At 36.1% G+C, this 13,452-nt stretch overlaps 1 protein-coding gene across 5 annotated transcripts; it reads left to right on the top strand.

Moving 5' to 3' along the window:
* Nucleotides 1-660: 660 nt before the first annotated feature.
* LOC140773194 (phosphatidate phosphatase PAH2-like) lies at nucleotides 661-13,447 on the top strand. Of its 5 annotated transcripts, XM_073115635.1 has the most exons (13): nucleotides 664-3,704; nucleotides 3,959-4,542; nucleotides 4,629-4,702; nucleotides 6,217-6,301; nucleotides 8,215-8,301; nucleotides 8,456-8,528; nucleotides 9,646-9,689; nucleotides 11,131-11,259; nucleotides 11,367-11,465; nucleotides 11,666-11,815; nucleotides 12,714-12,795; nucleotides 13,130-13,251; nucleotides 13,343-13,447. In XM_073115635.1, exons 1-10 carry the CDS (start codon nucleotides 1,193-1,195, stop codon nucleotides 11,720-11,722), a joined length of 3,744 nt encoding a protein of 1,247 aa, XP_072971736.1. In that variant the 5' UTR covers nucleotides 664-1,192; the 3' UTR covers nucleotides 11,723-11,815; nucleotides 12,714-12,795; nucleotides 13,130-13,251; nucleotides 13,343-13,447. The 5 variants fall into 5 exon arrangements, with proteins under 5 accessions (XP_072971739.1, XP_072971737.1, XP_072971738.1 ...); XM_073115636.1 differs by lacking the exons at nucleotides 13,130-13,251; nucleotides 13,343-13,447 and having other exon boundaries at nucleotides 663-3,704; nucleotides 3,959-4,035; nucleotides 4,171-4,542; nucleotides 12,714-13,016; XM_073115637.1 differs by lacking the exons at nucleotides 13,130-13,251; nucleotides 13,343-13,447 and having other exon boundaries at nucleotides 663-3,704; nucleotides 3,959-4,035; nucleotides 4,177-4,542; nucleotides 12,714-13,016.
* Nucleotides 13,448-13,452: the final 5 nt, after the last annotated feature.

A 13,452-nucleotide genomic window follows, 5' to 3' on the forward strand; every position in this document is an offset into this window, starting at 1 on the left:
AATCTATCCTTTATATACTCTTTAATATTCACAATTGTGATTTCCGTACGATTTAACTTAAAGCTCGTAGAATAGTTGACGAATTAATATGTATCAAGCATATGTTCTAATTCGAATCCTGTAAGATATTATTTAAAATATAAAATTCTTATCTATTTAAATCACATTCTAATTTTTGAGACCTATCAAAATATACTAAATCTAAAAGTAAAAAAAATATTAAAATATAAAAGATAAAAGCTATAACAGAACTTGGTCTGTTGACTTAAATTGTATTAAACTAGTACTATTGATCGCATATTATTATCCAATTGATCTAATAAGATAGAGGAATGATACCAAACTAAATTCAGTTCATTTAATCAGACTCATATGTGTCAGTTTGTGAGTCTTATTATCCAATAATATTGGTCCCATTTATTCTTAAAAAATAAAAATAATAGTCGGCTCCTCATTCAATTCATCGGCTAACAAATTATCGATAGGACATTCGTAAATTTTTTTTTGAATTTTAAAATAGTAAAAAAAACTTATATTAGTTTTAGAATGTAAATAAATGTCTGAAGTTTGAAGAGCTCAATCTTATTATTAATAATAATGAGATCTAAGATATTTTTTTAAGTAGCCCCCAAGAGGGAGAGAGGAGAGATTTTTTATTTTTTATTTCGGGAGAAGTAAATTCGCTGTTTTCCACTGTGCCGTGGTGGGAATTGCAAACGATATATCCCACCTTATTCCCGAATATTTAAATCGAATATGCTTCTATTCCGCTGCCTTGTGCCTCTTCCGTAGTCCCCTAAATCTTCTCTCGTTATAGACTTTGTTGTAAGAGATCTCTTTTACGATTTCCCTTCTTTAGTTGGTTTTTGTCGATTCAAGACTCTTCCTTCTTCGATCTTGGTAACCGTAAAGATTGCATTTTTTTTAATTCTGCGAGAATCCAGTGGGATCGTGATTGTGGTTGTGGGCTGTCTACTTTTCTGTTCCCTTTTCTTCTTTAATTCCGAGAGTCTTGGGAGATTTCGCAGGTTTTGCGATTGGTGTTTGACAAATTGCTTGAACGAGGCGAAGTTTAGAAGTTTCTCAAAGTTCTAATGTCGGTTTATTTGGATTCCGGATTGGATCGTGGTGAAGATTGAATCTTTTTGATGTTTGATGTTTTGGGATATTGCCAAGTTGAGATCTTGGGAAGATGTATGCAGTGGGGAGGCTGGGCAGTTACATCACTCGCGGGGTTTACACCTTCTCTGGCCCATTCCACCCGTTTGGAGGAGCCGTCGACATTATCGTAGTCCAGCAGCAGGATGGCACCTTCAAGAGCTCGCCGTGGTACGTCCAATTTGGTAAATTCCAAGGGGTTCTCAAGACGAAGGAGAAGATCGTTACTATATCTGTCAATGGAGTGGAAGCTGGATTTCACATGTACTTGGATCATAAAGGGGAAGCCTTCTTTCTCATTGATGCTGACGGTGAAGAAGGAGAGTTTGTTGTGTCTCCAGTGTCATCCAGCGATGAGAGGGAGGAAAAAATGCAGAATGGCCGATTGAGCAAGATTCAGACTTGTGATTTCGATGACCAGATTGAACCAGTTGCACAGATGGACATGGGGAATGCGAAGATACTTGCAAGGACGACATCAAGGAGGTCTAAGATCTTTGGACTTATGTTTGGTAGGAGGTCGTCAAAAGGGAACGATAAGGGTGGCAATGCGGGGAGAATAACTTCATTGGAACGTGCAGAGATTGCAGCAAACCTCTTGGATGTGAAGTGGTCCACAAATCTCTCAGCAGGTGACTGCAGGGTAGATAATTCTATGGGAAGACCATCTGAAAAATATGACATACATGTTTCTGATGTTGACAAAGAACAAAGTTCGCAAGTACAGGACAGCTTTAACCTTGATGAAGCGACCAATTCTTGTGCTGAGGACATCGATATTTCTGAGAGTAGCTTTATTCGAAGTAGTAATTTGGAGGAGAAGACAGGTAGTGATTCTCCATGTATAAGAGTCGAGGAGGATGTGATAGAGATTCATGCATCTGAGACCAGTGACTTAATTGATAGAACTCTTTCAACCTCTGATCAGGTTGCATCAAATTCTGCCTTTAAGATTCCAATTGTCGATATTCAAAGTCAAGAATTGGGTGCAGACTATAGTTCTTGTATTGTTCCTCATCAGGAAGATATGGAAGGTGAAAACCATTTTGAAGGGATCACATCCCATGAGGAAGTTGTAGAGATTTATACTTATGAGACTGGTGACGCAGATAGTACAAGTGAGATGACAAATAAATTAGTTATGCTAGACTCGGATGGAATTGAACTCCGTTCTCCCCGTTTAGCTTCACGTACTTATGGTACAATATTTGGTGAAAGGTTTGAGGATTCATCTGTTAGTGTTTCCAAGTATGAATTTCCAGAGGGAATTACTTCTGTCAGCTACTGTGGATCTGTAGGGAGCCCAACTGTTACCTTTAATGTTTTCACTGACAAGGGCCATAGGAATTTGGATTTGTCATTGGATGATGGTGTACATCTTAAAGGCTCTTCTGAAGTTCTGGTTGAGACAAATGGATTGATTTCTGATGTAAGGCCAGACCTGCAACCAGATGCTTGTGGAGGGGAAGGAAACCCAATTGACTACCATGATCAAAATTTAGATATAGCAACAGTTGAGAATTCTCATTCACAAAACCCTCAGGATAAGTATCCAAGCAAAGGGGCTTCTCTGGACACTATTGCAGAAGGTTCTAGTGCCAAATCTACACATGATGCGTCTTCTGAACTAGTTCAGAAGGGGTTTTCTCCAATAGGTGAAGACTTGTTGTTTTCTAAAGCCGGAGTTAGATTTTCTGAAAAGTTATCAGGAAACCTGGATCAGGAAAAAGGGCCATGCAATAAAGATATTAATATTTCTGCTACTCAAATTCAAATTGAAGAAAGAGATGCCACAGAACCCAGATTGCTCCAGCCTACTAGTAATACTGATGAAATAGATCCAAGAATCATGTTGACCTTTCCTGATTCCTGCAATTCAAACAATCAAGAAGTACAAAATATCAAGGGGGAAGTTGATGCAAGCAAATCATATTTTATAAGTAGAGATAACTACGCACCCGAATTTTGTGCCACCCCTGGGTCTACAGAATTTGCAGAACCTACTGTGTCTTTATCTGAGATGGTAGAGGACATTCAATTTACATTCTGCGATAGTGAAAGTTCTGATACTAAAGAAGCTGTCCAAGAGTTAGTAGGCAATGATGCAGCAACAGGAACAGGAGATTATCAATTGCTAGGTGGAGAAGATGATTTAGCAGAGTATGGAGCAGATGGCCTAAAGCATGACAAACCTTCTGAAGGTTATTCTGATTTGTTGAGGCCTCACTCTATTCCAATAAGTATTCCTGGAGCTGGGATATCATCCGAAGAAAGTAAACTGGCAGCAAGATCTTTACCCAATATCCGTTCTGATGTACATGATCTTGAAAGGTCCAATCATCTTCACCCTCTAAGTTGCTCGTTAAATTCAAAACATCAAAACTATCATCTGAATGCAGTCAAGAAAGTTACTTTTGGCTCTTCAAAGTTGGGGGCAGATGCTCACAATGTGGAAGAAGGTCGGTTTGCACCTGAGCTTGCTGGAACAGTTCCTGACGCTGAACATGAGGGCGACCAGAACATAAATTTTATAAACCCTGTGGTTGGTGAGTACTTTGCCTTCTGATTCTTAGCCCCTCTGTAAGAAGACTTGGAAGTTATCTAATTCTTTTGTTTAATTTTCTGGAATTGCTCACATAAATTTCTGCCTACTTATTGCAAACCAAATTGTGTTGTAGCTGATTTCTTTTTCAGATTATTTTTCTTGGTCAACTAGAAAGGGCTGACATAATGTTGAATTGGCGCATCTGCTTGAATTTACAAATACCTCAGGCTCTCTATTATGATCTACTTTGTGCAGAGTTATCCCTCTGCAAGCACTTGTTGTTTGAAGGAATGGGAGAAGATGCTGCTCGTAAAGCATTTGATTCTGAAAAGGTGAACTTGGAGAAGTTTCGGGCCTTGGGTCCATCACTTGTGAAAAATGATAAATTAATTATCAGAATTTCTGGTCGTTATTTTCCATGGGATGCAGCTGCAACTGTTGTCTTGGGCATGGTTTCTTTTGGTCAGGAACAGATATTCGAACCTCAAGGTATGATTGCTGTGGATCAACTTGAAGAGAATCTCAAAACGAATGATTCAAGGACCATTGAGGTATCTGGAGGAAGCTGGAGCCAGAGGATTTGGCCATTTGGTTTCAAAAGATCAAGGGCCATAAGTACTGTTCACGCATCTCGTGAAGGTGCTGATGAGAATGTAGGTTCTACCATCGAGAGTATGGGGCACTTAATGGGAGAAAATGATGTACACAAAGCCAAGAATATGAAAAGGAAGGTGCCTTCACTAACTCCATCATCTGAGCAGCTTGGTTCCCTGAATCTCAAAGAGGGCCCAAATGTGGTAACCTTTAGTTTCTCGACTCCAGTGCTTGGGCAGCAGAAGGTTGTTATTTCCGTCAGATTCCTCTCTGATGTTATTCTTCAGGTTGCTCATGTAGTTCCTCATATTATTTGGTTATATTTCAACAGGTGGATGCCAGGATATATCTATGGAAATGGAATACACGCATTGTCATTTCAGATGTGGATGGAACAATCACCAAGTAAGTTCTGAACTCCAATGTTATATGATACTAGCAGATCAACTAATTTAATTAGGCCAATTTTGTCTCAGACAGCAGCTACTACATTCCATTTTTATCATGGTTCTGAGTTTCACAAGAAACTGATGCCAATAATCATCTTTCTTTATTAGAATCCAAACAGATTTTAGATATCCTCTCCCGTACAGGTATCCCCACGAGGGGAAAAAAAAAGATGTAAGAATAGTCAGCATGGTTGTCTAAAAAAAATGAACTTTCAATATTTCCATTAGCTCCTTTGCTTCTATTTTCTCTCTGTACAGAAAAAGATATTTTTAGCAGAAATAGATCTGTGTCAGCCAGGACAGGAGTGCAACTGACTTTGATGCTAATAAATCCATAGGTTTCAGTGTGCCATGGGGCTGTCTTGGATTTTTCGACTGATTTGAAATTTTGTTTAAGCCGGTTTCAGTCATTTTAAACTGCCCAAAAAATTAGTATTGCTATCTAAAGTTCTAAACTCTCCCTCTCTCTTATTCATCTATTGAGATACACAGAATGGCCCTATTTGCATGCCTCCACTAGTCTTTGTGAGGGAAATAGCGAGAGTGAGTGTGAAACAAATTTCATCACCAAGATGTGCATAATTTTATTTTCTTCTTGTAATATTTTTTTGGTGCCTTCTCCTTCAATCTTCCTCCTAGCGTACCTCTGTTTCTCAACTGCCTCCTCCATTGCCAGCAGCAGCAACCACCAATGATCCATCCTGATCTGGTTCTTTGTGATGTTTCATTATGATAGAGGGGGTAGTTTAGGTTTCCCTAATTTAATTTATTTTCTAAATTTTTTCTACTTCTATAGTTTCTTCTTTTTTCTGAATTTAGTTGACTTTTATATAAAGGAAGACTGAAACCAAAATCTCCCTGAAAGTGGAGAATGGGATGGCCACAACCAACCAGGACTCCTAACATTCTGTCTTTTTAGGGACTAAGCCAAACTGTGTATATATATATATATATAAAATCATGTAGCATATGAGTGATCCTGAGAAGAAAGGGATATTTGAGTAATGTTTCTTGTGCATCTGGGCAGTATTATTTTTTTGTATTTTGTGGGAGAAATTGTATACCTTGAGAGGTTCATCTTTCCAAATTGCTTCCTGGTATGCACGAACTGGCAAAAGGCTGGTTACCTTTCCGTGAAAAGATAGGCAAGTCAGACACCATATTCTTTTGCAGGCGAAAATATTGTACCATTGCCATCGTTCTGCACCACCCTATTTGTTGATATATGACCCTTCTCTTCCTTATCTATGTCCTCAATATTAGTCTTTGTGTGTCTTATCTGGTTTCATCCCTACAACCCTATTTGATATATTTTGAAGCTTTATGTAAATTTTAAACTGCATACAAATCTTTGCTGTTTCTTTGCTTGTGTGCGTAGTCCTATTCTCTGTTTGCTTCCTTTTTTGAATTCTTGGAGGATCGATATCATCTGCATTTCTGATTTTATTTTCTACAATATCCAATCAACAGGTCAGATGTTCTTGGCCAGTTCATGCCGCTGGTTGGTGTAGATTGGTCTCAGACAGGTGTTACACATTTATTTTCCGCAATCAAGGTTCGGCACATATTGTCAGACTTGTCGAAATTGCAACTTAACATTTAACTTTTCTGTCTGTATACATTTACCTTTTATATTGTCACACAAGATTAGGAGTTAGGATTTCATCTTTACTAGCTGTGGACTTCTGGCTTTGTTGACCATTCAATGTTAGCTGTACTCTCCACTCTTTCTATCCAAGGACATGCTCTTAGAACATCATGCATGAAAAATGCTATCTATATCCATTCTCATGTTCAAAATATTTGAAATTGGAATGTGTGTTTCTATCTTAAAGCTTACTTCAATTATCAGTGTTAGCTTTGCTAGATTCTTTATCTGGCTCCATGTATGGGTAGAAATGCCCAAAATTATTTGGGAGAAATTCTTAAAATTCCCAACTGAACTACACATTGTATGACATATAAATGTATAATATCCATATTACAGGAGAACTATCCCAAGGACATCATATCTCATGATTGTGTTACTAAGAAACTTTTTGAGTAAGCAGTAACCAAGGACTTATTGCATGTCATACTCGATGATCATGTCTCAGTACAAAGATATTACTTCACTGTTCTGTGCAGCATGATGAGGTGCTAGGGCTCTTTGAAATCATGCTAGAAAAGAAAGTTCCCTATCTGGTCGATGATATATGTAATGAATCCATGCATATTGACACAAAAGCCCATAGAAATAATCAAAGAACCTATGGAACTCAGATGGAGAAATGTAAACCCCTTGAACCTATAAATACCAGGATGCAACATATGCGTCATGGATTATCTTGGATTGCTAAACTCTGTTATGATGATCATTACTTACACAAGTATTTACCAAAGCACCATATTCTACTAAAGTTTGAAAAATTACCTTTAATAGATGAACAATACATTTTCTGAGAAAAGCCATCAAATAAGTCCTCTCAATTGATTTATAAAGCTTTTTAGTCCCATTGCTTCTGATCTCCATGAAATAGCTTTTCCTTTTCTCCATCTATACCTCACCACTCAAATCAACCTTTGCACCTGCAAACATAGTGGGTTTTCCAGGTTTGTCAAAAATCTTCTGCCTCCCCTGTTAGACTTTTTTCCTATCTGTTTTATTTTTCCACAACACCCCGATACTAGAATTTTCATCAGTCAACCTTCTTAACTGGCCAACTTTTAAGAAAGATTAACACCGGTGTGTTTTACAAAATGTTGTCCCAAGTGATGATGGTGCATGTCTATTGAATCACTTCATCACTTCAATATGGAATTTATGGGAAATTCTGTATCACTATAGATCAGGAGAACCTATTTGGAGAACATGGAGATGATTAATTTTTGGATGACGGTTGTTATACTACCATCACGAGTCATCATTTGAAGGACGAGGCTGGAGATGAGCATTTGACATTTTGGCTGTGATCATAATAATCCTTATGTTGGCTTTCTGATCATGATAACCGCTTTATCTTGGCATTCTTTCTTTACAATACATTGATTGCGCACGTGAGATTGCATAAAATGCTACTATGAGCAGGCCTGTAGATTGTTGTCTTAGCTTATGGACTCCCAAAATCTCTCCCATACATTTGAGGGATAATAGTTTTTCTTTACTGTAGTTATCATTAAACTTTACATTCTTTCATCATTACGTTATCTTCTTGGCTTTTTTGCATGCCTATTTCCCCACTTCTAAAGCATAGGAGGTGAGGAGATAACCACGAAAGGTCAATATTTTTTTTCTTAAACCTTGGTTGCTGAAATTCTATTTGTAATGGAACTGAAACGATCTAAGGATGGATTAGAAGATAATTCCAATTGGTTATGATATAAAGTGGATCTTGTGGAATCATATTACTCTTTTGAAAGAGCTTCACTTTATTATGCTCAAATATCTTGGATTTTAAGCTTTGATTATTGTTGCATTTCTTTTAACAGGAAAATGGATATCAACTGCTATTTCTCAGTGCACGTGCTATTTCCCAGGCTCATCTGACAAGGCAATTTCTTTTCAATCTTAAACAGGTAATATATGGTGAATTCAGCTAATCTCTGCTGTCCAGTATTTTAATCTGTCCATGCATCCACTTCTTCCATACGTACTTTTATTTTTTTTATAAAAACCCTTGGATATTTAAGGGATTTTATCTTATTCGTAGCCCTGCATTTGGGTTTGCAGGATGGCAAAGCGCTCCCTGATGGCCCAGTGGTCATATCTCCTGATGGACTCTTTCCTTCACTTTACAGAGAAGGTAAATGGAATCTGTAACCTCTTCATGGAGTTATCCATTTGGAAAAGTTCTATTCTTTCACAGTTAACACCTTTATTGTGAACTGGATGCACCATTGTTTTTTCTTTTACTTCTCAGCTCCTTTACTGTATGCTAACTCTATATTCCTGGTCAGTCTTGACTTATCATACTTGGTGTACTACAATTATGGTTATTATTGTAACATTGTTGATTAAGATCCAATATTTTATCCAGATTACAAATCTTTTATGTCATTGCTCTGCATTAATACTTGTAAGTTTGAATTTGATGCTATGCATGTTTGAATGGATGCCGCCATGTTATGGATTACAAAGTAACATTCAAAAAAGCTAAAATTGCTTCCATCAAACTGCACATCAGTGTTAAGTGTTAACAATAATATTATATTTTATGGGTATATCAACTTGAGAAGGCCTAAGCTGGCAAATTGAATGAAGAAGAGGATAATATAGTGATATGGAAATATATTTATGGGCACTAGAGGGAATAAATATACTACTATGGAATAATGGAAGTTGATAGAGAATGTATCAACTGAATTTGGTTAGAATCCTTTTTGACTTTAAAATGAAGGTGATTTGAAATTTTAAATAACATCACTTGTTTCTAACATAATATCGACTTTTTCATGATTCCCGCAATTGATAAACTACTGAAATTTATGATTGTTTAGATACTTTATGATTAGATGGTAGGTTCTATATTCATCTCCTTCTTAATTGATTTGTCAAAATCGACTTCATGTTTTACTTATAATCACTATTGCCCATTCCTCAAGAATATCATGTTTCAATCTATACATCACAACATTAGAAGAAACAAATGAAGTTGAATCTATCAATTATATGGCACCTTGATTGTGCAGGTGCTCAATATATCTTTTTTTTTTTAAGTAAAAGGTTTTGAGACTACTATATTCAAGTTCTGAAGTTGGTTTTCCTTTTTCCTGTGTATTTTAGTTATCAGAAGAGCTCCTCGTGAATTCAAGATCTCATGCATCATATCTTCTTCTTTTTTTTTTTTTGTTAAGTAAAAGGTTTTGAGACTACTATATTCAAGTTCTGAAGTTGGTTTTCCTTTTTCCTGTGTATTTTAGTCATCAGAAGAGCTCCTCATGAATTCAAGATCTCATGCCTTGAGGTGAGTTTTCCTTGTCAGATTTTCTAATTTCTGCTCCCATCTTCTATTTTCTCTAGTTTTATTCATCTAGTCTGCATGATATATATATTAAAAAAATGATCTCCCAAGTGTTCTTTTTGTGAATGATCAACTTGAAAGAGCTCAATTCTTTTGTTTGTCTAACCTGATTCACCATCAGATCTTTGAACTAGAGAAACTTTTTATACTAGAATGAGTAATTGCATTTGTAACTGAATTGTAACGGGAGAAAGGAATTCTGCAAAACTTAAGGAATCAGACAAGAAAGGGTATGAGGTGACTTTTGGGGCATATCAAAGCTAACCTTGTACCTAATGAAATTTTTGGCAACTGGAAAGATTAATAATATGTTGACTAGACTATCAGTGAGATTATTAATGGTGAAACATCCAGTTTGATAAATCCTCTCAGTTGACTCACAAGACTTGATCAAGCCAAATGTTTGAGTTAATCCCTTAGGCTCAGGAACCTAGATAGAAGCACAATAGCAAATCCTGAAGTGGTCCCTAAGTCTAATAAAACTTGGGTTTCTGGATAAAGCAAGAAAATGTTACTCGTATGTTGAATCAGAAAAAGATTGGGATGGCCATTCAAAGTGTTCAGTATTATGTGTGGCGGTATTGAAATGTTAGTGTTACATGATTATCTTTGTAGCGCTTTGTTTTCCTCTGGTTACTGTATCATAGGATATACAAAAAAATTCTTTATTGAACACTTGAGTTCTGTGAAGCTTTTTACCTCTAAAGCTTATTACAGCTCTTGATCTAACTGAGAAATTTCCAATTATTGATGTAGATCAGGTATCTTATGCCTTTTCATTAGGGGGTGTAAATAAGTCAAACTTGAATAAGCCAGCTCTAACTTAAGCTCGGCTCAAAATTAATCTCAAGCCTAGTTTGGAATTCAGGCTCAGCTTCTCAAGTCGAGCCCTGCTAGATCAAGCCCAAGCCTAGTTGGAAGAGAGGAGGAGGCTAACAAAGTGCTTGATTGGAAGAGGAGAAGGTGATTAGGTTTGTGAGAGAGAATATTATTAAACTTAGGGTTAAAAAGAGATAGGAGCCATTGGATCAAAGATCTAATGGTTATAAATATATTTATATATAATATTAATAAATATTATATTTGAGTCGAGCCTGAGTGAGCTGGCTCCGGTTTAGGTTCCACTCAAAATTCAAATTGAGCTCAAAAATACGTTGAGCTAAATTGAGCCGAGCCAAGCTTGAACCTCTCGTTTATTTTTGACACCCTTACTTTCATCTTTCCAATTTACTTTGTTTTTTTGTGGTTGTTTACATCTGTGCAACTCTGTATTATTTTTGCATCCTATTATGTAATCTTTTTCTGAATTTGTATTTCTTCATCAGAAGGTTCATAACTTTGTATCTTTGGGAAACGAAATAATTTGCAAATTTCATTTTTTAAGGTAATCAGAGAATTATTTCCTCCTGATTGCAACCCATTCTATGCTGGATTTGGAAATAGAGATACGGATGAGATTAGTTATCTTAAAGTTGGAATTCCTATTGGCAAGATCTTTATAATCAATCCCAAGGTAAGTTTCTGGTGAACTAATAATCAGTAATATGGGGATACTAAGTGATTCATCTATGTATAGTTCAGGGAGCATATATAGTGGGTAATATCTTCGTAAATCCACAGGGTGAAGTTGCTGTGAACCGTCGAGTTGATACAAGATCTTATACTTCACTTCATGCATTGGTCAATGGGATGTTTCCACCAACATCGTCATCTGAACAGGTTGATTATTACATGGCATAACTGTATTACCCAGAATTTTGGTAGTTCGCCTGATATGCAATATAAATTATGAAATATGAATGATGATCCACATATAGATATATTGTCAGTATATTCAGTGTACATTGCAATGTATTTTCTATATACTGTTAGGATAAATGTCAACGTCTGCAATAACTTAACTGAATTGTTGTCTTTAGGAGGATTATAATTCCTGGAACTACTGGAGATTGCCTCTACCTGAAGTTGATCTGTGAACGAAAATTACCTTTCTGTTCAAGAGTAATCCAACTAACCACATGGGGTGTTAAGCAGGAGTAGAAAAATATGCATTCATTGAGACCCTTCAGGTACATTAATCACTTTCCTGCAGTTCAGTTATATTTTTGCTACAAGTATATGTAGGTTTTGCTCAAGTGTTATCCATATATCCTTTTGTGAAGTCAGCATCTTGTGAACCTTGTTAGGTCTTATGAGAATCCTACAGACATAAATAAAGGAAAAATAGTTATCATTACAAATAAAGCCAGATAGGAGGAATTTTCTGTTTCTTGCCTGATGTTAGAAGCACATAAATGTTAAACCCATTTTTGTGTTGTAAGGAAGTATCAACCATTAAACTTAAGGTAAGATATCTGTTATGAGGTTACTTATTTTAGATGGGGTATTCACATTCACACTTTCTTTCAAGAGAAAAAAAAAATTAAGTATATTGTCATATAGATTATAAATTTTGTTCTTGAAACCTGATGTTCACTAAGGTTTTAGTCAGATCTGAATTGTCACTTGTATATAATTTTTGTAATATATTAGCCTATAGTTCTTAGACTTCTTACTTTTTCAAAGTTCTTTTCCCTATCACTTGTGGCTAAGGCCTTTCATGATTATGAATTTGAAAACTTCCTGTTGCACCTCTGTTTCTTTTGTCTTTGACAAACATGCATGAATGGGAGGATCAATATAAGTACATGCCTGCCCCTTCATATCTTTAAACATTGTGACAGAAACAGGGTTCTTTTCTCTTCGCTGTTACGATAGACAGATCATTTACTTACAGATACAGCAAAAACTTTTATGTTTTTAGCTAGATTGGCATTCATCTGTCACAAATTTATTAGCAATCTCGTGATCCTATTCAAACGATCAGTTAGAATATTTTCTTTGATATCCGCAACTCATTTCTCCCCCTTGTTGGCTTGCTTATGTTTGCCTTTGATTCTTGTGCTCATAAATGCTGCACTTTTGCAGGCAAAGCACTGGCTGGTACTGATTGGTCATCTGATTGACACTGTATATAGCAACCAACAAATTTGTTTCCTTGTACAATGAGGTCATATGAGCTATGTAACTTTTTCTTACAACTTTTAGTTACTGTATAGAAAAAGTTGGCAGTTACAAATAAATGTAACATTCGATGTGTATCTTATTTCATTCTGAAGCACAATACAATTGGGTTGATTAACCATGTCAATGTAACTTGTAAATGACACAGCAATTGAGCCTTATTTGATACTGAAAGAAGAATTAATTCACTCGTTATAAAATTACATTTTCTTTTTCTTTTTTTGATCTTTCTGAACTGGATTGTAGTTTGACCTCTCCCTGTTTGATCCAAGTGATTCAAGAAACTGCAAGGTGCTGAACTTGTTTTATTTTTATGCAAGACTGTAAACTTCGCCGGAAAAGGATGCCATTCAAAAGATCACAGTGCATGGTTATACAAAACTAGAATGAAATTTCAACTACATACGGCAAGCTATAATATACTATTGAAAGATTTTCATCTGTATGTGGTTAGCTAAATGAATCACTATGTGCATACTTTTTTTCTCCCATTCTTTACCTAACTATTTTCTTTTTCTTTTTCTCTGATTAAGGATTGTATTTAGCAGTGGAATGCTCGTTCACAGTGTAACGCAGAGCCATCCAGCCTGAATTAGAATCGACTGCAAGGTAGAATTCCAGAGTGGTACAAAGATGAGGTAAA

Source organism: Typha angustifolia, chromosome 13 (assembly GCF_048772165.1).
Source record: "Typha angustifolia cultivar Huaian chromosome 13, ASM4877216v1, whole genome shotgun sequence".
NCBI lineage: Eukaryota > Viridiplantae > Streptophyta > Magnoliopsida > Poales > Typhaceae > Typha > Typha angustifolia.

What these genes read in the sequence shown, in the direction of transcription:
- LOC140773194 (XM_073115635.1), top strand. Translation starts at nt 1,193, where the DNA reads ATGTATGCAGTGGGGAGGCTGGGCAGTTACATCACTCGCGGGGTTTAC. An exon ending in TTCTTTTCAATCTTAAACAG is followed by an intron (nt 8,302 to 8,455) that starts GTAATATATGGT and finishes TTGGGTTTGCAG; the next exon opens with GATGGCAAAGCGCTCCCTGA. An exon ending in CAACATCGTCATCTGAACAG is followed by an intron (nt 11,466 to 11,665) that starts GTTGATTATTAC and finishes TGTTGTCTTTAG; the next exon opens with GAGGATTATAATTCCTGGAA.